This window comes from Euprymna scolopes, chromosome 3, assembly GCF_053919585.1.
Source record: "Euprymna scolopes isolate OS-2025 chromosome 3, ASM5391958v1, whole genome shotgun sequence".
Taxonomy (NCBI): Eukaryota; Metazoa; Mollusca; class Cephalopoda; order Sepiida; family Sepiolidae; genus Euprymna; species Euprymna scolopes.
Window position 1 is genome coordinate 126,192,074 of NC_136484.1, and position 26,733 is coordinate 126,218,806.

Here is a 26,733-nt window from a genome sequence, read left to right on the forward strand (position 1 = left end):
TAGATTAAAAAGGCTGAATTCTGTTAGAAGGCAGAGAACTCATATCCTTGTGAAGTGGATATGAATAAGAAGTTATACTATTTACTTGTGTTTGATATCAACTCAAATCTTTGCTGAACACCTGATACGTCATCGAAGGAATTTAAAATGTACATAAGAGAAGAATGCATGTGAAATATGACGGCATACAGTAACTGTACAACCACTTGTATACGGTACATCAAACACATCATCAAATGATGTTTATAAGAGTTTTCATCTTCTAAGTCTTTTGAATGACAAGGGCTAACTGCAGCAAAACAAGAATGATTTTATTTTAACCCAATCCAATAAACCAATACATATACACGGGTAAACAGGAGTTATTTCCCCTTTAAAAAAAATAATTTCCTTTGGCCTAATAGCATTTTAAATCATAAATAAACAATCTTCTTTAGCATTTTTATTATTTTCTGTTTTTATTTTGTTTAAAAAAATTGCATTCCAATACTATATAAAGCTTGTCTGGAATTATTTCCTAGATTGCAGATGGAAAAATAAAAAGCCAGGAACCAAATAGCTGTATTGAATTCATACAAGCATATTATATATATATATATATATATATATATATATATATATATATATATAGTTGTATTTTCATACAACTACTAAGCTTTTTGCACTGCTGAAGTAAATACTGCAACAAATATATACACAATATATATAAATGCGGTAACATAAGTATATACTATACTATGAATATATATATATATATATATATATATATATATATATATATATATATATATATATACACACACATATACACACTTGTATATGTCAATTTTATTAAATGCAGTACCTGCTTAGTGGATTTGAGATAATTTGATTGTAGCAAAAATGTCACCGATTAGGCATTTAATATTGGCCAGCAGAGCCTTGTATATGAGGCTTCATGAGTTCCAAAACATTTTCAGCGAGTTCAACCACCTCTGACTCAGTATTTTTGTTGTAGACGAGCTCGTGCAAGATATCGGAGCCCTTCTCCTTATGTAACATCGGACAATAACGATTACCTGAAAAGAGAACAAAAGAATCATTGGGAGGGAAAAACAAAACAAAGCAAAAAAAAAATAAAACAAATCTTTCATTTGTACATATAGGCAATAACATTTTGACAGACATTTGCAAGTCATTTTGTAAAAGAGATTTTTTCAAAATAAATTATTTGATTTGGAAAATTTGATTTTATAACATTGGTATTTTCTAATTTATGAAGAAAATTGGTTCTTGTCTAAAATTTGTCCTATATAAAAAAACAAAAATAAGGAAACGTCTGTACAGTGCATGTAACTATGATGAAATGAAAATATCATATCCTGAAAATCATGTAAATTGATCAAGTAAATTATAAAAAAAATAATTTTTAAGTGATTAATGGAAATTTGTAATATATATATATATATATATATATATATATATATATATATATATATATATATATATATAAGTATGAATATTGATAAGTTATCTTCTTGGTTTTTTCCATTGTATTTTCAAAATGGTGGTTGCAACAGTCAATTACATCAGTAATAATTCAGAATTAAATTAAGAAACAAACAAAGCATACATAGTCCTCCATGAGTGAACAGTGCTTTTTATTGCTGATACTAATGATAAAATCATGATTGTTTATTGATTGTAAACTACCAGTGAAGTGAAAAAATATATATCATGGAATAAATGTATTTTTTTATGTTTGCGAAAATATATGCACATATTACATGGGGTTTTTACGATAATCCGAAAAAAAAAAAAAAAAAAAAAAACCTTTATAGCTAAATATTTAGACGTTTTAAAAGAATCGGAATCAGAATCAGTAATTGTATTGGAATCGGGGAAAATATTGGAATCCTCCTACACACACACACACTACATAAGACAAGCCAAGTGGGGGGCAGTTTAGAGGCTGACTGTTGGATCAGGTAACAGGTATCATTAGTTTATGTGACATGAGTAGCAGGTGAGAAAGTAGCCTAGTTCTGACTTTGACTGAAAATCGGACTGTCCATGAGATGATTGATTTTGATGTAAACATTAGGGAGACTTACCATTTTTGGTACAGACATGTTGAATAGCCCAGCAAGCCCACAACTGAACGGCAGGAGCTTCATAACATTGTAACAGTGGGAAAAATGGCCTGAAAAACCTGCAAAGAATTAAACAGAAATAAAATTTATTTGGAATGAGATTTATTCAATAGCATTAGAGACTACTCCACAACTGCCTACAAAAAAAAATAATTAAAATGAATAAATAAAAGCAACTCAATATTCATTTAAATACAAAAATTTAAATATTCTAGATTTAAAGAACAATATTAATAACATCAACAAAGTGATAACTGCTATTCTTTAAAAATTACTGGCAAGTCAATTTATATTTTAGATCTAAATAAATGAATTGAATAAAAAAATTTGTAATTAATAAATTTGGAAACTTAATTCAAAAAGACTCTTAATGATATTCTATCTATAGTTCATTTTAAAATTTAATAAAAAAAAAAATTAAGAATTCAAATTTTGTACAAGAAAAAATTAATTTATAAAAAATTGCTGACAAAAATAAAAAATTTTTAAAAGAGAAAAATGTAGAAAATTACTATGCACATCTATTTAATGAAATACAATTTGTGGCAAAATTTCAGGAAAAACTAATGGACGGTTATCTGGCAATAGTCTGGACTAACAGACGCATGGTCGCCACTGAAAACAAAGGTCCCTCTCCGATAAATCAGGGAACCAAAAAAAAAAAAAATGATTAATAACAGATTGATTCAATTCTGATCTATTCAGGTAAGATTATAATATTCTTAATATGAATTATGGTGCTTCTTGACATAATACTCTCCGGTAAGTATGCAAAATGAAGTTTAATTTTTTGAAATACTTGTTATGGTGAACAAAAAAAGGTAAACAAATTTACTGAAAACAGTCCAATAGTTTTTTTTTTTTCATTATTTAAAAAAACTCAATTTTTTGATGCTCATACAGTATGCGATACAAGAGGAAATCGCATTCCAAGTAAAAACTCTTTAATATACGTATTATGCAAAAATAAGTATCCTCACCAAAAATTAGGAAAAATTATAGAGTAGAATTTTACTCAAAAATAAAAGTTTTTTATATTTTGCTGATCTGCCACTCATTATTTATTGGTTAGATGACACACTGACTTATCTCCTCCTGCTTTACTGGTATTTCCACAATGGCAGATGGGCAATAAATGATAAAACTGGTTTTTACTTTTAATTAAAATTCTACTAAACAATTTTTCCTAATTTTTGGTGTAGATTACTATTTTTGCCTGATATGATTATAATATTCTTAAACAAATTTTCCTGTTTATTTATTTGGAACTATAATATATAATATGTGGTGTAAACACCAATTTTCTTTTTCTTTCAAATCAATAACTGCCTTCAGAGCCACCATTTTCTTTTTAAATATCAGGGGAAGTAATCTACTTTGGTGTAAATAATGAATTTCAAAAGAGAGGAATAAAAATACTGGATTGTTTTCTGTGATATTTGGTTACTAATTTTTAATCACCACAACAAATATGAATTAGAAATTAGAATTTTATTTAGTATGTTTATTGGGGAGTGATATGTAAAGAAGCACTATAATTGTTTATTCTTTCCAACTATCTACAACTGGAAAAATATACATGCATTATATTCAATAAATTTATAAAATATTAGGTTGAGAAAAAAGTTCTTGCGGAATTTTTAATTTTGATTTCAAATATATTTTCAAACAAATTTCCATTATAATACCTTTACTTTATGTATCGTTTTAAAGAGTGTTTTTCACTCTATCTAATCGTTTTAAAACAATTACGTCTTCTTTTCAGAACATTGAATACAAGATGGGAAAAAAGCAAATTCGCACAATTTTTATAATTTCAACTCAAACCGCTCACGATATCAACAAAACGTTTAGTCCAGAAACCACCACTGAATGCACAGCACAATGGTGGTTTAAGAAATTTTGTGGTGGCGATAAGAGTCTTGAAGATGATGAGTGTAACAGTCATTCACCAAATGTTGACAATGATCAATAAGGAACCTTAGTTGAAGTCAAATCATGCACAACTGTTTGAGAACTTGCTTCTGAATTAGATATAATGTATACAACGATTTGCAACCACTTGAGAGAGATTGAAAAGACAAAAAACTTGATAAATGAGTGCCTCACAGATTGAACAACAACCAAAAGAAATGCCGTGATGAAGTTTCATCTTCCCTTCTTTCACGCAACAAGAACGAATCATTTCTCGACTGGGTTGTGATTTGCGATGAAAAGTGGGTTCTTGAACAACTGGCGATGCTCAGCTCAGTGCTTAGACATCAACAAAGCTTCACGACACTTCCCGAAGCTAGAGTTGTTCCATAAGAAGGTCATGCTGACTGTTTGGTGGTCTGCAAGCGGTCTCATTCATTACAGTTGCTTGAATGCAAAACCGTTACAGCAAAGAAGTACTGTCAACAAATGGATGAAATGCATCAGAAACTTCGACAACAATACTCAGCATTAGTTAACAAAAAAAAAACAATTCTCCTCCATGAAAATGCCCAACCACACGTTGCTAAACTACTCCTGCAGAAGATAAACAAATTGCGATACAAAACTGCCTCATCTGTCATGTTCTCCAGAGCTCTCACCTATCGACTATCACCTTTTCAAGCATCTTGACAACTTTCTTCATGAAAAATGCTTCAAAAACCTAAGCGATATAAAAAACGCCTTCAGTGACTTCATCGCCACCAGAACACAAGATTTTTATGTGACTGGCATAAATAGACTTGTTTTGTGTTGGCAAAAGTATGTTGATTCTGATGGTGCTTATTTAAATCAATAAGTTTTTGTTTGAGCCGAGACATGTTCATCTGAATTTAGAAGTTAAAAATCGTAAGAACTTTCTTGTCACCCTGATCTAATTATATACCATATATATATGTGTTAAACAAGTAATAAGGTTAATTTCATAATTGCTGAATATTTGACATTCATGATGAAAATCAAATCAATCTTTATAAAACTAGCTATCCTGCCACAGAACTTCCAGGTATCCATTTTGTTCAAATGGTTTCTGTAAACATTTCTATGTTTGTGTATCCAGCTAAAGTTGAAAACAACAAAACAAATATCGACAAGGTTGGTATTCTCTTGATTGGTGTTACCCTGGATAAATAATATCTGAAATTTAAAAAGAATTATTCATTGTTTGGGGCTCAACTGGATCAGCTTTCATCAGAAAGTGTCATTTTTTTCACCGTTATTGTGTACTAGTTTGGAAAGAAAATGCAAAGAGTAATTTATTATATAAAGGAGAGTTGTATGTGTGTGCGTGTGTGTGTGTGTGTGCCCAGCTAGAGAGAAATAGGCTGAGGAGAGGAGACAGAGAGAGAAAGATAGGAAAGATAGAGAATTTGTCTAAAAAAGTCACCCATTATATCCAAGTGGCACCGTGCCTTGTTTGGGATGAAAAAGCAATAAAAACATAAATAAAAATTTTTTTTAATAGAAATAGGCTACACTTTTGCTCAAGAAAATGCCAGGTAGCCATACTAGCTTTTAATAAAAGTATAAATAAACTGTTTTAATAAAACAAACATCTAGAATAATTAAGTCAACAAGTTCAGTATATAAAATGACTTACCTGTAAGCGACCATTTCTGTCTGTGGCTGTTCCCATTTCATAACAACATTTTTCTATTTAAAATGAAAAAGAAAAGAAATTTATAAAATTATTGGCTAAAATCATAAAATACAGAAAAGATGCTTTTCATTTTTACAAGTTTAGAAATGTCTAAAATCTGATTAAAAACTCTGTATTTGCAAGACATAATCCAACTACATTCAAATTAATTTTTACCAGATTTTAAAACAGAAAAACATTTCTTACTAAAAGAAAATATTTTTGCCACTTCTTATGAGATAAGATTCCAATCATTTAAAGCCAAGATGTTTTGTCGTTTCATAAACTAAAGACTAGCAGGGAATTCCGATGTTGTCTGGGATTGAATGATGATCAATGAATGTTTCATACTCCCATATTTTGATTGTCATCCAAATTGCTGAAATCGTCCATTTTTCAATCAAATCGATAGAGTTGGAGACCCATCGCTGTTCACTGGGAGAAAACTTCCCCAGTGACTTAAGCAACAATAAATTATAATCTAAATTACACTGTAGAGAACCTACTGTTGATTTTTATAAAATTATTTTTTATATATAATTATAAGTTTAAAAAGCAAAAGTCAAGTACCATGCTTCCATTGTGCTCTAAACAGAAACATTCATTTCGAATGTGCCCCTGTTATATCAAAGAACCTATTGTTGATTTTATATGCCTGGCCTTGCTGCTTGTGCGGGGATAATCGCTTAAGTTTAAGTTTAAAATGAAAAAATCAAGTATCATGGTGCAATTGTGCTTTAAACTGAAACATTCATTTTGAACACATTCATGTCATATCAAAGAACCTACTGTTGATTTTATATGTCAGGTTTTTCAGCTTGTGTGATAATAAAACTTCTCAAATGCACTTGTGATGTTAGGTTGTGTAAGGTGTTAACTTTGGTCAAAATCGCCTGTTTTTTCTTTCATCAGATTATTTTGATTATCGATTATCGATACTTATCAAAGATATTCTTATACAAAACCTATCTAAAAACACTGCTAGACACATATAGTACCTTTGTGTGAAATTTCATAAAAATCAGCCCAGCCATTTACAAATCCATAAGGAATGAACACACACACACAGACGCATACATGCACAAAGTTCCTTTTATATAATTGTAAGGATAATTACATTCTTCAGATTTCACAAATAATCAGTTGATATTTCAAGCTTCTATCATTAATTTAACAGCAAATATTGGTAATTTTTTAAAAGGATTTAGTCATTTGGAATAATTGTTTGATTCTTGTGCAAAATTCAACCTATCTAAAGAGCAAAAATACAGAAAAATCATATTTCATTAATCACATAAACTAATGAAGTAGTTATATTTTTTAACTATAAAAATCAAATTTTATGAGGAAACGAAATATTGTTTTGATCTGCCATATTTAACTAAATGAGATAACTTAATTCAAACTACAAAGATTTTGAAACCAACCTTGTAATATTTTCAGTATATACTAAAACTTGAAATACACTAAAATCACTAAAACTTGTAAAAAAAAAAAAAAATGAAAAAGAAAAAAAAAGAAAAAAAAAAAGAAAAAAATACTCAATCAATTTACATAAATTTTGGAAAATGACATTTTTGTTCCATGACAGGTACATACAACAAAGATTTTTCTGTATTTTTTTTAAAATTAGGTGAAAACCTGGACTAGCACCAATTGTTGTTTCATGTATATATATATATATATATATATATATATATATATATATATATAATCTTACCAACTCAGCAAGGACATCTTTTCGAGTTAAACTTGAGCTCATCCAATGCTCATTAGCATCGCTAGCAAGATGCGCAAATATACCAGCCGCAAAGTAACTGACATCAATTTGTTCAGCCTGAAGAAGGCGTCTGCAAAGAAATATTTAAAGACATTATTACAAAATTCATATTCAGCAAAACAAGGATTCAATAATTTCAAGGGATAAATATTTCTACAAAAATAATTGAATGCTAATTAGCCAAACTAGGTTACAAAATAAAAATGAATAATCCAATAAACACAGAGGCTAGCATCCATTTTGATCTCAAAGTGGTACTACTTTATACAGAGTGCCCACTCTTGAAAATTTTAGTCAATAATATAGTAATAATATGTAGTAATCTCCTTCTTGGATTATCACCTTGTCGCGGTGAAGGAGCTAGAGTGTTTTAAGGATTCCTAGAGGCGGGGGCAAAAGCTCTTGGCAGGGCCACCCTTACCAGAAAGATCAACGGATAGAAACCAGACAAAGAGTGATCCCTGGTCCTCCAGGGTGGGGGTTGAGCATAGGGCTAACGACCCTTTCTCGTAAAACAAGTATGTTGCAGAAATGGCAACAAAGAGAACCCCTACTTCAGCATGTGAGGGGCCTTCTGAGTCAAGTGAAACTTGTATAAATGCTGGTGGCCAAAGAGGATATTAGAAGAACGATGGTTTTAAAGTAACAGAGGAGAAATAAATTTCATCAGAAAAAATATCAAACAAACAGTGACTGTTCTTATAAATAAAATTTTGATGTAATTTCACATGGTGAATGACCTGATCTTACCTGACCAGTAGAATAAAGTCTTCTCCCATTAAAGCATATCGAAGTTTTTTAACTTCTGCAATATTATTCTGTTAAAAGAAAAACAAAATATTAATAAGAATTTAGGCAGAAGGATTTTATTAAAATTAAAAGGTGAAGGGAATGAAAATTCAGTAAAGAAGGAAAAAAAAGATGAAAATGAAAAAAAATGAAAAAGCAAAAAGAAAAATTATCAAAGAATAAAAGAAAATAGAAAATTCATCAAAGAAAAAACAAAAAGGAAAGAAAAAACAAAAAGGGAAGAAAAAACAAAAAGGGAAGAAAAACAAAGGGGGAAGAAAAACAAAAAACAAAACGAAAAAAGAAAAAGGAAAGAAAAAAAAACAAAAGGAAAGAAAAACAAAAACAAAAGAAAGAAAAAACAAGAAAAAGTAAGAAAAAAGAAAAAGTAAGAAAAAAGAATAGAATAAAAGAAAAAGAAAACAATAAAAAAAGAAAAAAAGAAAAAGGAAACTCACTAGAAGACCAAGTATTTTGGTTTCTACTTGTACTCTAACATCAGGCTGCAATGATTTGACAACCTGGAAAAAAAGAGAAAGGTTAATTTCAAATTAAGAGGTTTTTTTTTGGTTTTTTTATATCAATTTGCATATGGTAAACAAGATTAATAGGAAACGGTTCTTTCTTTATAGATTAAAATACCCATTTTGTAGAATGGCTTACAGTTTTCAAACAAATGAAACCTTGAGGAAAAAAGGGCAAACGTTTTATATCACAATAAAAGCGTTTTCACTTCAAACAATATTCATTAAACTTAACTTCATCTCAATTATAGTTATTTTTTATACATAATACTTTGAATTAGTTGCTCTTTTTATTATATACTAAATTATCTCCCTTATTGCTACATTGTTCACGCACACATGTATGAAAGGGAGTTGTAAGGTTCTGTTTGGTGGCAGCTACTGCAGAATATGACACAATGGAGCATGTAAATATCTCCACAGGACCATTTGTAAAAGATTGAATATCGAATGTAGCAGCAAGTCCTGAAAACATGTTTACCAGCAAAAACAGTTGGAAATAAGTCATACCCCATAACTATGCAATTCCTACACCTACATAGCTAGAAAATGGAACTATATAACTTGATAGAATGGTATGGGACAAGAAAGAGAAAGAAGCAACCTCAGTGGAAGTTAGTGTCCCCAATGATGCTGGGTTACACAGAGCTAAGAGGGAAAAGATAACGAAATACAAAAGTCTTTTGTACGACACGAAAAGAAACTGCAATTTTAGGAAGATCTCCATCATTCCAGTTATTATAGGAGCAACCAGACTCCTGAAACAGAATTTCAACAACTACTATGCAAATATACCCAATGTACCAATTGCAAGAGAGATATAAAAGATTACGCTTAAAGGAACGGTTAAAATCTTAAAGAGATCTCTTGGTTGGAATGTGTGAGATGGTGGGTGAATGTTTAGCACCTAGCAGAATGCATCATCCCCAGCTAAAACAAAATAAGAAAATGGGGGGGGGGGGAAGAGAGAAGGAACTGCAAATTTATGTATATAGTTAGGAAAAAAAAGCAAAAGAAAGCTGTATAATAAACAGAAAATTTAGCATACAAACGAATGAATACAGCAAGTACAACTAATAGTAAATCTCACTATCCCAACCAACCTGATCCAGTGGCAGAATAGGGTCAAGACAGTTGGAAGCCATGTGGGATTCAAGAGCAACCGAAACTGCCAACGTGCTACTATATTTGATACCATGACTACTCAAACAGTTCACTGTCGGTATCCACAGACTACTGCAATTGAGACACTCATGCAAAGAAAGGTTTTTTTTTATTAGTATCAAGTTCTTGACAAGACAATAAAACAAACTAAATCATGGCATATAACATGCATGCGAAAACCTTAATTTTTGGAATATGATATTTTTGCTTCATCATGGGTATATACCCCATAAAGATTTTTCCTTATTCTTGTTTTTGAATATAGGATAAATTCTAGACAAAAATGTAATAATTTTACTACATAATGTTTGTTGCCCAAAATATCTTCCTAGTGTATGTGGATGGCAGTAATAGTAGATCTGATTGTGAGAGCAAAAAATCTTTCCACTTTTTTATGTATGACCATTTTAAGAAAAAATATTGAATAAGACTAGATCTTTATACAGAAGAGCTCCTGGATACGGCATTAATCCGTTCTGGGGTTGGTGAAATTGTCGTATGGCGGGGCCTAAGCAAAATTTTATACAGTACATATTAGAAATTAATAACAAAATACAGTACAGTATATAATACACATGTATATAATCAAATAACATTATAAATAACACTGTAAGGCGGGAAAAATACCGTAACCAGGCACCGGAAAAACAATCTTTCCATATTGTAACCTGAAAAAAACATATCTCGGGGTTCTACTGTAAATACAATAGTAGATGTGTGTCTGTGTGTAAATATTTAACTGACAAACTCTTAAGCCCATCCAAAAAAAAAACTGGATATCAAATCAAAATCTTTTTTTTTTTTTTTTTTTTTTTTTTTTTACATGGTGGTCACCACCAGAAGCCACTTGGGGATAAGGTTTATTGCATGTACAGTAATCAATGGGACAATATCGTAGTAATAGTTAGTAATAGAGATTTGTTAAAGTGTCTTACTTAAGAGGGCGGTTTATCATAAATTTGTTTATGTTGGACTTGAAGACATTCAAGCTGTAGTCAGGTGGGAAACGGGTAAACAGAACAGAGTTCCACAGGCGTGCACTTCTAAGAAAGAAGCTTTGTTCATGGAAGCTACGTTTTGATTTAGGCACAGATAAAGAATGGGGAAACTTATTGACAGTGGTTTCAGCTAGACGGGTGTTTTTCGTGAAATATTGGCGAGGAGGGACTAGAGATTGGAGCTCAGATTTCCCACGGAAATAACAATAAAACAAAGACAGACTCGCAACGTCTCTTCTGTGGGAGAGAGGTTGCAGGGAAAGAAAAGGGCATCCCCACTAAGCCTATTTTGTACTCTGTCAAGGCAGGATAGGCTGTTTTTAACAGCTCCTACCTAGATGTGGCAGCAGTACCCCATCCTTGGATGTACTTGGCTTTTATATAGATAGAGAAATGCATCAGTAGTGAGATATCTTCTGGAGCAGTAGAAGGATCCTACCATTTTTTCAGCAACCTTGGCAACAGACTAGATGTACGTCTTCCATATCAGATCAGGAGTGAAGGTCAAGACCAGAAGCTTGTCAAAACATGGGGCTTTTCCTAGATGAGAGCCATCCATTTCAATTGATGCCAGATGGGGATAAGAGCATTGATGATGTAAAGATAGGAGCTTGGTGTTTAGATACATTAAAAGTAACCAGCCACCTCTTTCCCCACTGTACCACGCGCTCAAGATCAAAGGAGAGAGAATCAGAGAGAACTTTGTCATTTACAGCCTTTGATGTGTTGCCATAGATGGTCGTGTCATCAGCATAGATGTCAACGAATGATTTAAGTATGTGTTTTGGGAGATCATTGATGTAGATCAGGAAGAGAGTTCGGCCCAGGATGGACCCTTGAGGGACTCCAGCATTAATACTGCAAGCTTATAATTTTTGTCCATCGACCACTACTCTTATGAGCCTATCATAGAGAAATGATTTAATGATAGAGAAAACATTTCCAGTTATACCGTAGCTGGAAATCTTGTGAAGTAGACCTTTATGCCATACCTTATCGAAGGCCTTTGATATTTCGAGCAATTGCCCTAGAAAGGAAGCCTTTGTCAAGAGATTCACTAATCCTATGATATATAACCGTTAGCACAACTGCTGTAGATCTAGCAGAACGGAAACCATATTGCATGTCACTAAGAAGGTTATTTCTGCTGAGGTGGTTGACTACTTCTTTATTTAATATGCATTCCAGCAGCTTACTCATGACACACAGGAGACTTATTGGTTTGTACTGAGAGAGAAATGACTTATCACCTGAATTCTTATATACAGGGCATACTGATGAGGTTTCCAGGGTGTTGGGAAGCACTTCTCAAGGCAACGCTTAAACAGTTTGGTAAGTATGGGGGCAAGTTCTGGTTGAAGCTTTTTCCACACTATAATTGGAATGCCGTCAGGGCCAGTTGCTTTACTGGAATCAAGGTTCTTGATTAGCTTGGCGACTTCATGCACAGATATTTGTATGTTGCATAGTGTGTTGTCTGTTATAGGAGGAAATACGGGAAGTTGATGGCCTTCGTCGCATAGGGTAGAATTAGCTGCAAAGTTCTTGGCAAATAATTTGGCTTTGATGCTGACGAGATGACCTCAGGTCTGTTGATGATGGTTGGGATGGAAGGCACGCTTCTGTTCAGGATCATGTTTGCTATTTGCCAAAACTGGTGGGAACCAAGCCACTGTTCAGCTACTTTGGATTTAACGAACTGAACATCTTCTATATAAATAAAACAGTAGGTGTGTGTGTGTGTGTGTGTGTGTGTGTGTGTGTGTGTGTGTGTGTGTAAATATCTAACAGGTAAACTCTTAAACTACTGATCACATAACAACAGGAAATAATAATCAGACACCAAGGATGGTTTATAGTATGACACAATCACGACACACCGGTTCTCGCCAGATCACCGAAGTTAAGCAACGTTGAGCCTGGCCAGTACCAGATGGGTGACCATTTAGGAAGACTAGGCGCTGTATGTACCTTCTGGGAAGGTTGGGCGTGGGGCCAGCACCCTCACCCTGTAAAAAGAACTCCTTGCTACAAAAACATCTACAAAAAGTTGTAGATGGCCTATGCCCCTCGAGGGGCTCAAGGGCTATGGATGGAAGGATGGTTTATAACGAGTAAAATCTTTCGATGGATGAATAACATGTACAAACAAATTGAAATGCAAACTGTTCTTCTCAAATTGATGGCATATTTTTACTTTTTTCTGCGTATGCACAAATTCAATTAATTTCTTCAAGTCTTTTAATATTAAATTTTTCTTATTTATCTTGCGATAGTTACAAAATGGAGTTCAAAATGTTTTGGTTTTGATTCTAGCTGATAGCACCCAAGTAATTTTTTTTTTTAATTTTGCAATCACCACTATGTATTAGGTACAATATAATATTCAATAGAGAATTGGATCTGTAATAATAAATACGAAATATTTTGTTTTTAATCTATTTTATGACCCAGCATGAACTGAAAAGGCAAACAACAAAATAGCATTTTGTATTTACCTCAAGAGCTCCCATGAAAAGTTCAAGACCTCCTTCACTAAGAAAAACATTGCATGTAGCAGGAGACTCGTCTGAAAAATAAAATAAAGATTTTTTTTATTTCATTAAAACTGCCTTCATTAAATAGATTCTTAAAAAAAAATTTAAAAAAAAAAAGAAAAAACAGAAATCGTTGGGAAAAAAATTTATTGCTCTATCATTATATACACATGAAAAATCTATGGTATCAATTTTCTTCCTGGGTTTGGGCTGGATGTAAAAAAAAAAAATTTTTTTTTTTTAAATGATTTGGAAAATTTTAAATAGGATGGCCATTGGAGTAAATGTGATATTAAGGTGATTAATGATTCTAGCTAAGAGTAAGATAGACATTTTTTTTAGTTATGGTGACAAAGGATGACCAATACCTATTTTCCCACTCAAATGGTTTTGTGCCTAATTTAGTGTATATACCTGTGACAGAAAGGAAATATCTCACATTAAAAATCACATAAATTGATCAAGGATGTGAGACCTCTGCTCTTTGAATTCATAGTAGTTTTATAAATAAAATTAATTTTAAGTGATTAATGAGAATTCATAGGCATTATGATAATGTACTAGACTGATTTTAAATTCTATTTCTGAAGAGTTTTTAAGAGGGGAGTTAATCAATGATGTATTTCAGGGTTTTTTTTTAATCCCCCCCCCCATGTTAAGAATGTTTTTCTAAAATCCTGCAAGTTTGAATTATTTGAAATTATCACTTGTCCTTTGCAAAATAGCGTTGAGAGATAATCGATCATCATTTAGCCATAAAATTTGATTTTCTTGTTTTAAAATAAATCTTCCTCGTCAATGTACGCGATTTTTGATATGTGCTATTTTATTTCAATTACGAGTATGCCCACCATAAAGATTTTTTATTTTATTTATTTTTTTTTATAGGAGGGAGAGGGCTATGGACTTGCACTTTTTAACTGCTTTTATTATTCCAGCAACATAGCGAAAAAGGATTAAAAAAAAAATACATAAATATTTATAACAGCGATCTACTGTCACCACTGTTGAGAGACTTCACTTTCCTGGTTATAGCTAATTGATGAAGGACTATTGTTTTCTGTAAAAGAAATGACGACAAAAATCAAAGAACTCACCAGGTAATACAAATTGTTTATTATTTGTTCTTCCCAATTTCTTTTTCCTTCTTCTCCTCCCTATACTCATCTCTCCTCTTAATTATTTTTGTCATTCAATTACAAAAGATTTCACAAAGTCAGAAAGCATTGTGATATTATAATATATCCGCCTCTCCCTCCTTGTTAACCATTTTTAGATCCTTAACTGATGCTCTGTATTTGTATCCTTACCAGTGAGATTCCAGAGAGCACTTAGAGTGAACTTCAAGGTAATGTCAATAACAGGCTGCTCCATCTTCATGCGTACCAGGCCAAGCATTTTTTGCATGTACAAGTGAGTACCACCCAGTTTGGAGGTTTCTTCTGTTGAGATCTTGAAATAGATAACAAAGTTAAGGATTTAAACAAGAAAAAAACATAAGAAAAAAATAATTAAGTAAAATTTTAACTCTATTGACTTTGTTCTTAAACAATGTCAACATTTTTATTCTGACTACGTTTTTACAGATTGTGACCTTCTTCATATGTGTATTATTTAGGTCATTCAGACTATTGTTCTTATCTTGACACGTTATCTTCACACGTTTCGACTGATGAAACCTCCAACTTTCTTAAAGTACATGTTGTTGAACTTGGGAATCTTTCTGTCAAACTCAGGACTCTTTCTGTCAAACCCGAGAAATCTTCCTGTCAAACTCGGGGAAATCTTCCTGTCAAACTCAGGAAAACAATAGGGTATTTTAAACTTAACTCTTTATTCAATTTGCAGGAGTAAATTGTTCTTGTCCCATCAACTGTGACTGTGTAAAAGTGTTAATGAATTATTATCATCCAATGGTTATAAGCATTAATTAACAATCAGTTTTAAGTGGACAGTCTTGAAGGTTCAGTCCTTACTACAAACGATATAATTAAGAATTACATAATTTGATAAAAAATGTTTTTTGCTTTTAAATCTCAGTATTACACTTCCAAAAAAGTAATATGAAAATTTAAAAATCGAAAAAAAAAAAAAAAAAGTATGAGAATGTTACCTTTGCAGCAAGGATAGAGCAAATTGCGACTGACATTCTATTCATGGAAGGATCCTCAAAAGAACATAAACATTCCATAACAAGCTCAGCACAACGGAAGCGATCAAAACCCTTTAAGAGAAAGACTCAAATTAGGGGACAACAAACATATTCCATAAATATGGATTATTACAAAAATGAAATTAATGAAAAAAAAGATTTACAAAAGAAAACAATAAGAAATTTAAAAAATACAAACCAGAAAAAAAAAAAAAAAAAAAAAAAAAAAACAATACATAAAGACAAGTTAAATTGAAGCTAAACTGCTTAATAAATAAGCTGAAATTGAATACCTGATTTATAATATCAAACGTTTGAAATGGTTTACCGCAAAATATCTATATAATTAAATGCTAAGGCATTTCATGTTTGTATATTACCAGCTTTCATCTCCTATTTGAAAAATGGGATCACCTGATCACCAAAAATACAATGCAAAAAATTTTTTTTTTCTTAATTATTATTTTATTTTATATTGCTGTTTTGTCAAACCTGGAACTCTAATTAAAATACACTTTTTTGACTTTAAGACTAGGATTAAAGTGTAGTATCTACCAAAGATGGCACATCTGCATTCATATCGAACGTTTATAGAATAGAAAAATGTCACAAACTCCTACTAGGGTTTTGGAGATAGACCACTGTAACCAGATATATATTCTGAAACTACATTAACCAGAGTATTTACATAAGTAGATTTTAGTTTGTCCAAAGATGGTACAATAATATTGAGGTTCATGCATTTGCACTGGGAATCCATAGAATGCAATAGTTCTTTTAAGCATGGTAGTAATATACAACAGCTGCAGGATACAACTGTGGAATTTCTACAGATCCCACTAATAAATAAACTAAAACTGAACAATTTATATAGATATAAAAATGTTAATTTTACATTTGAAAAAATAAATAATTGTGTAAAACTTACTTAAATAAAAACATATTGGAAATCATTTGTTCCCAAATTATGAGCCATCTCTAAAGACTTCAAAGCTTAAAATTTGCTATTTTAACCTTCAGAATTTCGCCTTTTTATAGCTAAAAGAGTTATCTACGACTGCGTTGAAATAGTACTTGGGAGTTATCTGCTCCTGATATAGGAATTACCAGGGAGTTATCTACCTTTGATATAGGAACTACCAGGTAGTTATCAGCTCATGATACAGGAACTGCTGGGGAATTACTTGCCCCTAATACAGGAACTACCGGGGAGTTATATCTAGGGCTGTGACAAGCATATTCTTTTACAAAAGAATATTCTTTGCATATATTTCGTTAGAGAATATTCTTTTAACAAAAAGCATATTCTTTTTTTTAAAGAATATTCCTTTAGCAAAAAGCCTATTCCCTTAAAAAAAAGAATATGCAAAATATTTATGGAATAAGTTGTGCCGAAAATATGTTGAAATAAATATTTGCATACGAGTCTTAATTTTACGAAGTTTTCTTTTTTATATAAATTAAATTAAACATGGTAAAACTTCCGTAGTTGTGAATTTACAATAACCTTTGGTTCCTAATGAGAGCCATTCTATTAGAGGATTATATTAGGGACGAAATATCCGCGTATCCTTTTTGCCCTAGGTCTCCAGGGCCGATATATCGGCCCCATAGTGTCCAAAGGATTGTAACTACAATCTGTATCGAAAAAATAGCCAGGTTTAAATATGGTCCAGTAATCTCCTACGATTGGAACGAGTTTTTTTTTTTTCATTATAAGGCTATTTTAGCGGACAACCAAAGAAGCTTTAATTTTGATAATTTAAAGACTAATTTAATTATAAAATGCAATAAATAAAATATTTAAGTTCCATAGAGTGTTCAATTGTTCACAGTATATAAACAGTATATACATTAATGAGTAGGGCAATGTCAAGAATATTCTTTAATAAAAAACAATTCTTTACATATATTGGGTTAGAGAATATTCGTTTGATAAAAAGCATATTCCTTAAAAAAAAGAATATGCTTTTTAAAAAAGAATATGCTAAATATTTATGGAATAAGTTTTGTTTTGCCAAAAATATGCTGAAAGAAAATATTTGGATAAGAGTTTTTAATTTATTCATTTTTTTAGATGAATTAAACGTGGTATAACCCTAACAGATGTGGATTTTACATTAAAAAAATGTGGATTTTACATTAAAAAAGAAGGGTCTAAAATTTGGTCTGTTGAAAAAGAGTGATATTATAGGCATATATATAAATATGTACAGACATCTCGTCCTTGTAGATACTCAAAGCGTGTTAGTACCCAGGACGAATTTACAAGATCTAAAAAAACTAAACAAAAAATGCCGAAAATATTAGCACTCCTGCTGAACGGATGGCAAGATATGCCGATGAATTTGCAGATTACCAGTTAACTGGCAATTGCTTAACCTGCAAATACTGCAATATCCAGGTAGGAACAAACTTTAATACATAAAATTTGCAATATAGTTGACTAATAGATTGGCGTTGTTATAGTAGTTTTGTTTTTGAAATTCTATAACGGTAAATCTAGCTGTATTCAACTTTGATTGAACGTTGAAATTTACAATTTATTTTATCTACTTTTTACGTTAATTAATAAATGTTAATTGGCTTCAAATAACTTTTTCCACCCTTCCTTTAAATGTATATACTACCATTAAATAATTGATTGTTATTTTTACAGATCAAAAGTTGTAAAAAATCTCTAATAAAGCAGCATTTAAAAACCAACGCACATCTGGCAAAAAAGACCTACACGGCAACGTTAGGCGAAGTTCCTACTGCAGCAACTGATTTAGGAGCCAGTACGAATAATTTGTTCAACGCTGACTTATGCAAAGCGTTGATTGCAGCGGATATTCTGTTTCATAAACTGAGCAATAATGTGTTCAAAGACTTTCTTCATAGGTACACACATAGAAATATTCCAAATCAGACTACACTAAGAAAATATTACGTTAGTGAAGTGTACAAAGCAAAACTTAAGTCACTCAGAGAAAAAGCTGCTGGAATGAAACTGTGAGTCTCGATTGATGAAACCACTGATGTAGAGCAGCGTTTTATTGCTTGCTTTGTGTTTGGCATTCTTGGGGTAGAAAAGGAACGCAGCAAGTGCTATTTGGGAAATATTGCATGTCTGCCAAAAGTTAATCATTCTACAATTACTGCTTTTTTTAACGATTCGTTGCAGTTTTTGTGGCTGCAGCAAGTCCTTTATAATAATGTGCTCCTTGTAACCACTGATGCAGCTGCATATATGTCCAAAGCTATGAATGCTCTTCAGGTTTTATACCCGAAAATGGTGCACGTTACTTGTTTGGGCCATGGCTTGCACAGGGTTGCGGAATTAGTCAGGCAGGCGCACCCAAAAGTAAATAAACTGATTTCAACTGTAAAAAGTATATTTTTAAAAGCACTCAATCGGATCAGAAAGTTCAGGGAACTAGCCCCAGGAGTGCCCCTTCCACCGAGTCCCATTGTAACAAGATGGGGTACGTGGTTAGATGCAGCGCATTATTACGCCAAACATTTGCCCGAAATTACTCCTGTCATAATGTCTCTAGATTCAACAGAGGCCCAAAGTATATTGGAGTCCAAAAAACTGTTGGATGAGGAATCACTGCCATTTGATCTCGGCTTTATCGCCAACAGTTTTTCCATTTTAACAAAAAATATTGCAAAGTTGGAGACTAAAGGGCTGAGTCTTTCAAAATCTATTGAATTAATTAGAGAGGTCGAAATGACACTTGAGGAGATGGATGACTCACAATTTCATAAAAAGCTGAAGAATGTCATTTCAAAGAACAAAGGTTTTGCTACTTTAAAACGTCTCGATGCACTTATTAGTGGGAAGGCTTTTGAAAATGAAGGAAATTTGGATGACATAGATCATTTAAAAGTTTTAAGTGCTGAAGAAATGGCCAGCTTGAAATATGCCCCAGTAGTCTCATGCGATGTGGAACAAGTTTTTTCCCCGTATAAGACCGTTTTAGCAGACAACTGCAGAAGTTTCAATTTTGAGAACTTAAAAACGCATTTAATTGTAAAATGCAATGAATAAAATATTTGTTTAAGCTTGATAGTGTTTAATTGTTAGAAGTATTTATAGCATAAAAATAAACGTTTTTTCTACATATTTTCTTGCGTTTTCGGCATTAACTGAAGCTTTTACAAAACCATCAATAGAATTTATAAAAAAAAACAAATAATTAACCCTTTCGACCCTAACATTGCAAAATTACCAACTACTCAACTATACCTGTTCTATTAAAATACTATAGTAAGGCCGAAATATCTGTAGGTCTTCTTTTACCTTAAATCCCCATGGCCGATATATCGGCCCATTGGAATCGAAAGGGTTAATATTGTTGCAAACGTAAATCTAAGGTACCTAGCATAAATATATTCGCTTGAAGTACAGTGAAAATATGCGATTTATAAAAATAAATATACGGTAGCCAAAGAGAATATTCCGTCTCAAAGCAGCATATTCTTTTTAAAACGAATATTCCTATGCAAAAAAAAGCATATTCTTTTTAAAAAAGAATATTCCCGTGTAAAAAAAGCATATTCTCGAGCATATTCTTAAAGAATATTCCCAGCATATAAAAAGAATATAGAGCATATTTGAAAGAGAATATTATCACAGCCCTAGTTATATCTCCCTTAGGATTATATAAGAGGTAGGAGCCACCATTTTGGGTTTTTAGTGGCCCTTAGCATGTAAATATCTACACAGAACATCTATTTCAATGGAACCAGAAACTATTCCATTCAAACCAAATTTTAAGCCAACAGACAGAAACTTGAACAATGGCTAATAGAACATTTTAAGTCAAGCACGTTCAACCCATATTCACTTCAATCACTTTAAACAATGGCAGGTAAATTCTTAGAGATAAAATTTATCCAAGGTGTAATGCCAACAGCAATTCACACAGTATCTGTTTCTCACCACTGGAAGAAGGTGAAGGAGAACTTAAACAGAAATGTCGCACTGGGGATAATAGAACCGATACCGTTAGACACACCTAATATCTGATATTTAAGGATGGTGGTCACATCAAGTTGAATGATGCCACTATGAGAGAAACACATCACAGTTCACCCCCATTCAATCAGCTTCGATAGTATAGGGATACACTATAAAAACTGTTCTGTCTACCTTGCAAACTCATTAAACCTTTAAACCTTGATATGTGATATTACTTTAGCAAAAAAAAAAAACAAAAAAAAAAAAAAAAAAAGACTACTACTTCTACAATAAAAATAATTATTTTATTTTTCATTACTTTTTTTATTTTATTTATTTTTTCAACATTTGAATCATATTCAAATAATCATTTTTAATTTATATTCAAATGTATTAATATGTTCAGGAATTCATTAAGCATTTTGGAGGATTTGGCAAATAATGAAACGACATTAGCGTTTTAGGTTGGGCCACATTTACTAGTTATCTCCCTTTGTGAATATGGAAGGTTAAGGTTAAATCGAAAGATTGTTTATATTTAACTAAATACTTTCACAAATATATTTTGTTGCTTCTTTGTTATTAGAGCGAAAATCAAAATATTGAATTTCAAGTAAAGACAATGGTATGTCCTTAATTGTCATGTCACAATAATGAACATATCCAAAAATTATGAAAAACGATAAGGTAGAAAATTAATTATTACTGAAAAATCTTTGAAGACAATTAGAGAAAATGGAATTTTATTAAAAAATAATAAGCAGGAAAATTTGAATCATAACTTTTAGATAAAATAAGATCTATGAGTCCATCTCACCGAAAGGGTTAAAGGGCTTTCTATGGCAGGTATTTATGACCCTGCTATGTATATATGCATTGAGTATCGTCTTTAAATTTTTGTGAATTATCTCAGAAGATTTGGAATTAAATAACTAAAAAAAAGTTTTTGATTGTTTTGATAATTCCTTTTTTTTTTTTTTTTTGTTAAACTCACTTTAATTAATTACTGTTAATATTGATGAAACTATTGCATACATAGAAAAAATAGGATAATAAAATTACAGATAACACTAAACATTTATTTCCTATTTATAATGTATAAAGTGCTAAGAAATACCAAAGGATTTCTAAGATGAACTGGAAGAGGAATTTGAAGCAATATGCGGTGTAAAATAGGGAGTATTGATGTATTTTAAAGGGTTTTCCTAGAAAAATTTAGCAGTACTTTCTAGTACATATGAAGACACCCCCTTTCATTGACCAATAGCAATGCATAATAATTACTGATTTTATTAAAACAAAAAAACAAAATTTAAATTCTCAAAAAGGAATCAATAATTTCCAACTAACATCCAAAAAACATTTTCATAACGTTATAGGCATTCATTAGATAATATGAAATAATTAGACAGTAATTGAGCAAGAACTGTAAAACTTACAACGTCTTGTAAAATTCGATCACTGCATAGAGTTAACAATGCATTCTTCTGTAACTGGAATAAGAAGCATAAGAATTTGATGAAATTTGGACAATGAAAAGATTTAAAGCATATCACGATTAAATGAAAATAAACATAACTGCAATCAAATCACTCCTCTTCAAACTTTAAAAGACTTTTCCTTTAGATTGAATAACAAACAAATATCAACAGTTTATGTTCTTTGAATTCTTTATTCTACTGTTCGCATCTTAAGTATTATTTTCACAATGTTTCGGTGAATGTAACCTTCAACCTTCTTTAGGTGTCTCCTGTTGAATTACATGGAATTTTTATTTAATCCATGGGGATAGCATACTGTAATTCCATCAGCCATTACTAGAAGCGTTAAGTAATTCGCAATTGTATTCCAGGTATCGTCCACACTGAAGAGTGTCACAACTGCATTTTTTTTTTTACAAGGTAGTCACCACTTATCAAGGCCTGGAAGCCACTCAGGGATAAGGGTTATTGCGTGTACAGTACATTAGTATTGGAGATTTGATAAAGTGTCTTACTTAAGGGGGCGGTTTATCAGGAATTTGTTTGTGTTGAACTTGAAGACATCCAGGTTGTAGTCAGGTGGGAAACAGGCAAACGGAACAGAGTTCCACAGGTGTACACTTCTAAGCAAGAAGCTTTGTTCATGGAATCTAAGTTTTGGTTTGGGCACGGATAAAGAGGGGGGAAAATTTTTGACAGTGGTTTCAGCTAGATGGGTGTTTATCGTGAAAGATTGGCGAGGGGGACCAGACATTGGAGCTCAGACGAGCACTTGCCATGGAAGTAACGATAAAACAAAGACAGGCTTGCAGCGTCTCTCCTGTGGGAGAGAGGTTGCAGGGAAAAGAAAAGGGCGGCCCCCACTAAGCCACAAAGTCTATTTTGTACTCTGTCGAGACAGGATAGGCTGTTTTTAGCAGCTCCTGCCCAGATGTGGCAGCAATACTCCATCCTTGAACATGCTTGGCTTTTATATAGATAAAGAATTGCATCAGTCGTGAGATATCTTCTGGAGTGGTAGAAGAATCCTACCATTTTTCCAGTGACCTTGGCAACTGACTTGATGTACGTGTTCCATTTCAGGTCAGGAGTAAAGGTCAAGACCAGAAGCTTGACGAGAGCCATCCATTTCAATTGATGCCAGATGGGGATCAGAGCGTTGATGATGTAAAGATAGGAGCTTGATTTTAGATGCATTAAAAGTAACCAGCCACCTCTTCCCCCACTGCCCATCAACCACTATTCTTATGAGCCTATCAGAGAGAAATGATTTTATAATTGAGAAAACATTTCCAGTTGGACATAAGGAGCTACTATTTGGGACAAGATATTGGTTTGCATTACGCTTAAACTTCTGCATATCAGTACAGTCAGTTTACCTAGTACTTTGCTCATTATACCATGGGTTCTTGCGCAAGTTCGACAAGAGACACCTGAAGAAAGTTAAAGATTACATTAGTCAAAACATTATGAAAATAACATTCAAGATGAGAATAATAATAGTCCTAATAATCCGGATAATATAAATTATCAATCCTTATCTAAAAACATCCAAAAAAACATAACATATATACACCGTTATTAATATGAAATCACTGATACCAACAATATTACACCAGCATAAATCTGTGTGCAATAATTAAAATTTTAATGTTTAAACCAAGTGAACTGTTTTTTTTTTTACTCACGTTCACTCCCAACAAGGCATATCACCACTTTGACATAAGGGCTACTATTTGGGACCATGCCTAGGAAAGATTAACAAGATATTGGTTTACGTTACATTTAAACTTCTGCATATCAGTACAGTCAGGGAAGCTGGTAGCAGGAAGGAAATTCCAAAGTCTAGCTGTTCGAGAGAAGAAACTATTAGGGTAGAAAGTTTTCTGGGATAGAAGGACCTCAACAGTGAAGGGGAGGGATTTTGTTGCTAAGCGAGTTTGTCAGGGATATATATGTCAAAAGAGCACAAGTACAATGAGTTCATCAAAGCACATTCCATTAAAATATTTGTAAAACCGGCACAGTGGTGCAACAGTGCGGCAATGGGACAAGGGTTGGAGCTTAGTTGACAAAGTGGGATACATTAGATTAATTTTTGGGACCCTATCCAAGAGGGAGAGACGAGTGGTAGTTGCACCAGCCCAGATGTGGCAACAATACTCCATACATGGGTGAATGGTGGCCTTGTAAAGGTACATGATACTCTCAGGTGTGAATTGTATTCAAAACAAAATCTTATTGGATTATATTATATATTCTGACGATTCAAAAGAAAAAAAAAATTGATTCACTTCTCAATGTTTGTGTTTGGTTTATTTCAAATAATGTAGAACCCTAGTGAAAAAAAAAAGAAATTCATACAATGATCTTCCACTCTAACACCTAAAATATTTTATGGATATGTTTTTTAATAGTTTAAATCATTCTTCTATATTCCATCCTGGGCAATGCTGGGGAACAGGTCCTGGTAGTATTTTATAGTCTGATGATTTAGAAGAATGTCTCTATGAAAAGTTGGATTCACTTCATAGCTTTACTCAAAATTAGTATTGCCTCACTCATGGATTTCACAAAAGGCACATTGGGAATTGAAATTCTGTTAAGAGAGACAAATCAACGTGTTTGGTCAAATTTTCTAAATTAAAAATATTTTTAATATACCCGTCACTTATGTTAATCAATTGTAACCATTTGTAGTGGAGAAAGGTCTTTTGGTACTTCTTTGTTAAAATAACAAAATTCGAAAATCGAAATACTGAATTTCAAGTAGAACAAATGATATCTACTTAAGTGTCATGCTGCAGTAATTAACATATCCAAAAATTACAAAAAAATTAATTCTTAATGAAAATAGTGAAAATTGAGTTTTGCTAAAAAAAAAAAAACAAAAAAAAAACAGAGAGTTTGAATTGTAACAAGGGGAGGGGGGTAATCATTTTCTGAAAACTGCAAATCTTTGGCTATTTTAGCAAAACTCAATTTCTAATAACTGTCTTCAAAAACTGTTTTTACTTGAAATTCAATATTTCAATTTTCAAATTACATCATTATAATGAAGAGGCGCTAATCTTTTAAAAAATTTAAAAGAATAAAAAAAAAAAAAAAGAATCAGAGAGATAAACCAAACTAAATAATTTAGCATTAATGAGAACTGAACTTTTTGTATGAGATTTATATTACTGATATCATAAGCCTTTTGCTATTAATGTTACTATTATGTCATTTAAAGTATTCTTATTATGTTCAACAATAAATATATGTTTTGGTCTAGTTGATTGTTTTATGGACCATCCATCTTCTTCAAATTATTTAATGCTGAATCCAATCATTCTAGAAAAAAGGTTTTATGTTTTAAGTTCTTTACATCTTCAAATATTTATTCATGGTGTTTAGTTGGTTGTTTTGTAGAGAATAAAAAAAAATCCGTAAAGAGGTAGCTGTGGGAGCCTTTTCTAGTCTCACACAAAAAACATGTTCACATCTCAAGCTATATTACTTGTCACATACATACGTGTACACGTACATATATTCACGTTCACGTATATACACTCACGTTCACACATGTACTCACATGGACAACGTCACTTCCCCTCTGAAAGGAAATCCACACATGCACAAAAGATCACCGGAAACAATTATAAAAGCAAGAGACAAGCTGTTTCCAGCCCTTTTTGACTTAGCCCTCGAGCTGAGCGGTCGTCGGACCATTCGCCCCCCCCCCCACCTTTCGGGGCGCCCGCGCACATCACGTCCCCTGCTACTATGTATGGAGCACAAGCTAACAGACAATATGTACACTTTATACGTTTTCTATCTCTATGGCCTGGATTGACTTTTTCTCATTCTCTCTCTCTCTCTCTCTATACTACAACAGACTTTCCTCCTCACCAGTAAACAGCGAGAGACGAACGCGGACATGAACACGTGTTGTACCCTTTTCTTTCATTTGTTTCTTCACAAAATAAATCCTAGTTCGTTTAATTCAAGTAAACGCGTTGTTCGTTCCTTCCTCAAAGCAATTCATTTTTCCTTTCCCAATTCAAATCATTTCTCATATTTTGTACGACTGGTGGATGTATAATATATCCACCAGTCCACTACAATTTGGTGACCCCGACGTGATGATGAACACGTATTTCCTTCTATACACTAGACAACTACAAAATGGTGACACCCGAACGTGAGATGAACACACATTTCATTCTAAACCACAAGTCCCGCAACATAGCCCCCGAAACGGTGCGTATTTTCTCCTGAAAATCAAAAATTATCTATATACCAGAATGTATTACCACACAAATTACAAAAAATGATAAACTTTATTATATACAAGTCTACAGGGAAAAGTAGGGTACGAAATGGTGCATATTCTCTCCCAACTACCCGACATTATCTGGAGGGCGGAATGAAATACCCCATGAGTTAAAACATCTGATAAACTTGTTACACACATGTCTGCAAGGTAAGCTGTTTCTTTCGATCAACAATATCTTCTGTTGGTCGCTCGCTTCATTGCAAGTTCTGCTACTGTTCCGTTAGCAAATATTATTCTATAATGTTACTATTATGTCATTTAAAGTATTCTTATTATGTTCAACAATAAATATATGTT

General features: G+C 32.3%; 1 protein-coding gene across 4 annotated transcripts in view; it reads right to left on the bottom strand.

The window, feature by feature from the left end:
- Positions 1 to 290: 290 nt before the first annotated feature.
- Positions 291 to 26,733, bottom strand: part of LOC145258668 (protein zyg-11 homolog B-like) — a 158,226-nt gene continuing 131,783 nt past the window's right edge. For all 4 annotated transcript variants that reach the window (XM_080116627.1, XM_080116629.1, XM_080116630.1 and 1 more), the window contains 10 exons: positions 22,077 to 22,130; positions 15,651 to 15,761; positions 14,848 to 14,989; positions 13,499 to 13,569; positions 8,773 to 8,835; positions 8,276 to 8,343; positions 7,466 to 7,595; positions 5,707 to 5,759; positions 2,094 to 2,191; positions 291 to 1,058 (listed from right to left, as the gene is read on the bottom strand). In XM_080116627.1, the coding sequence (XP_079972753.1) occupies positions 901 to 1,058; positions 2,094 to 2,191; positions 5,707 to 5,759; positions 7,466 to 7,595; positions 8,276 to 8,343; positions 8,773 to 8,835; positions 13,499 to 13,569; positions 14,848 to 14,989; positions 15,651 to 15,761; positions 22,077 to 22,130 (948 nt within the window). In that variant the 3' untranslated portion in view covers positions 291 to 900. The remainder of the gene's footprint in view (positions 1,059 to 2,093; positions 2,192 to 5,706; positions 5,760 to 7,465; positions 7,596 to 8,275; positions 8,344 to 8,772; positions 8,836 to 13,498; positions 13,570 to 14,847; positions 14,990 to 15,650; positions 15,762 to 22,076; positions 22,131 to 26,733) is intronic.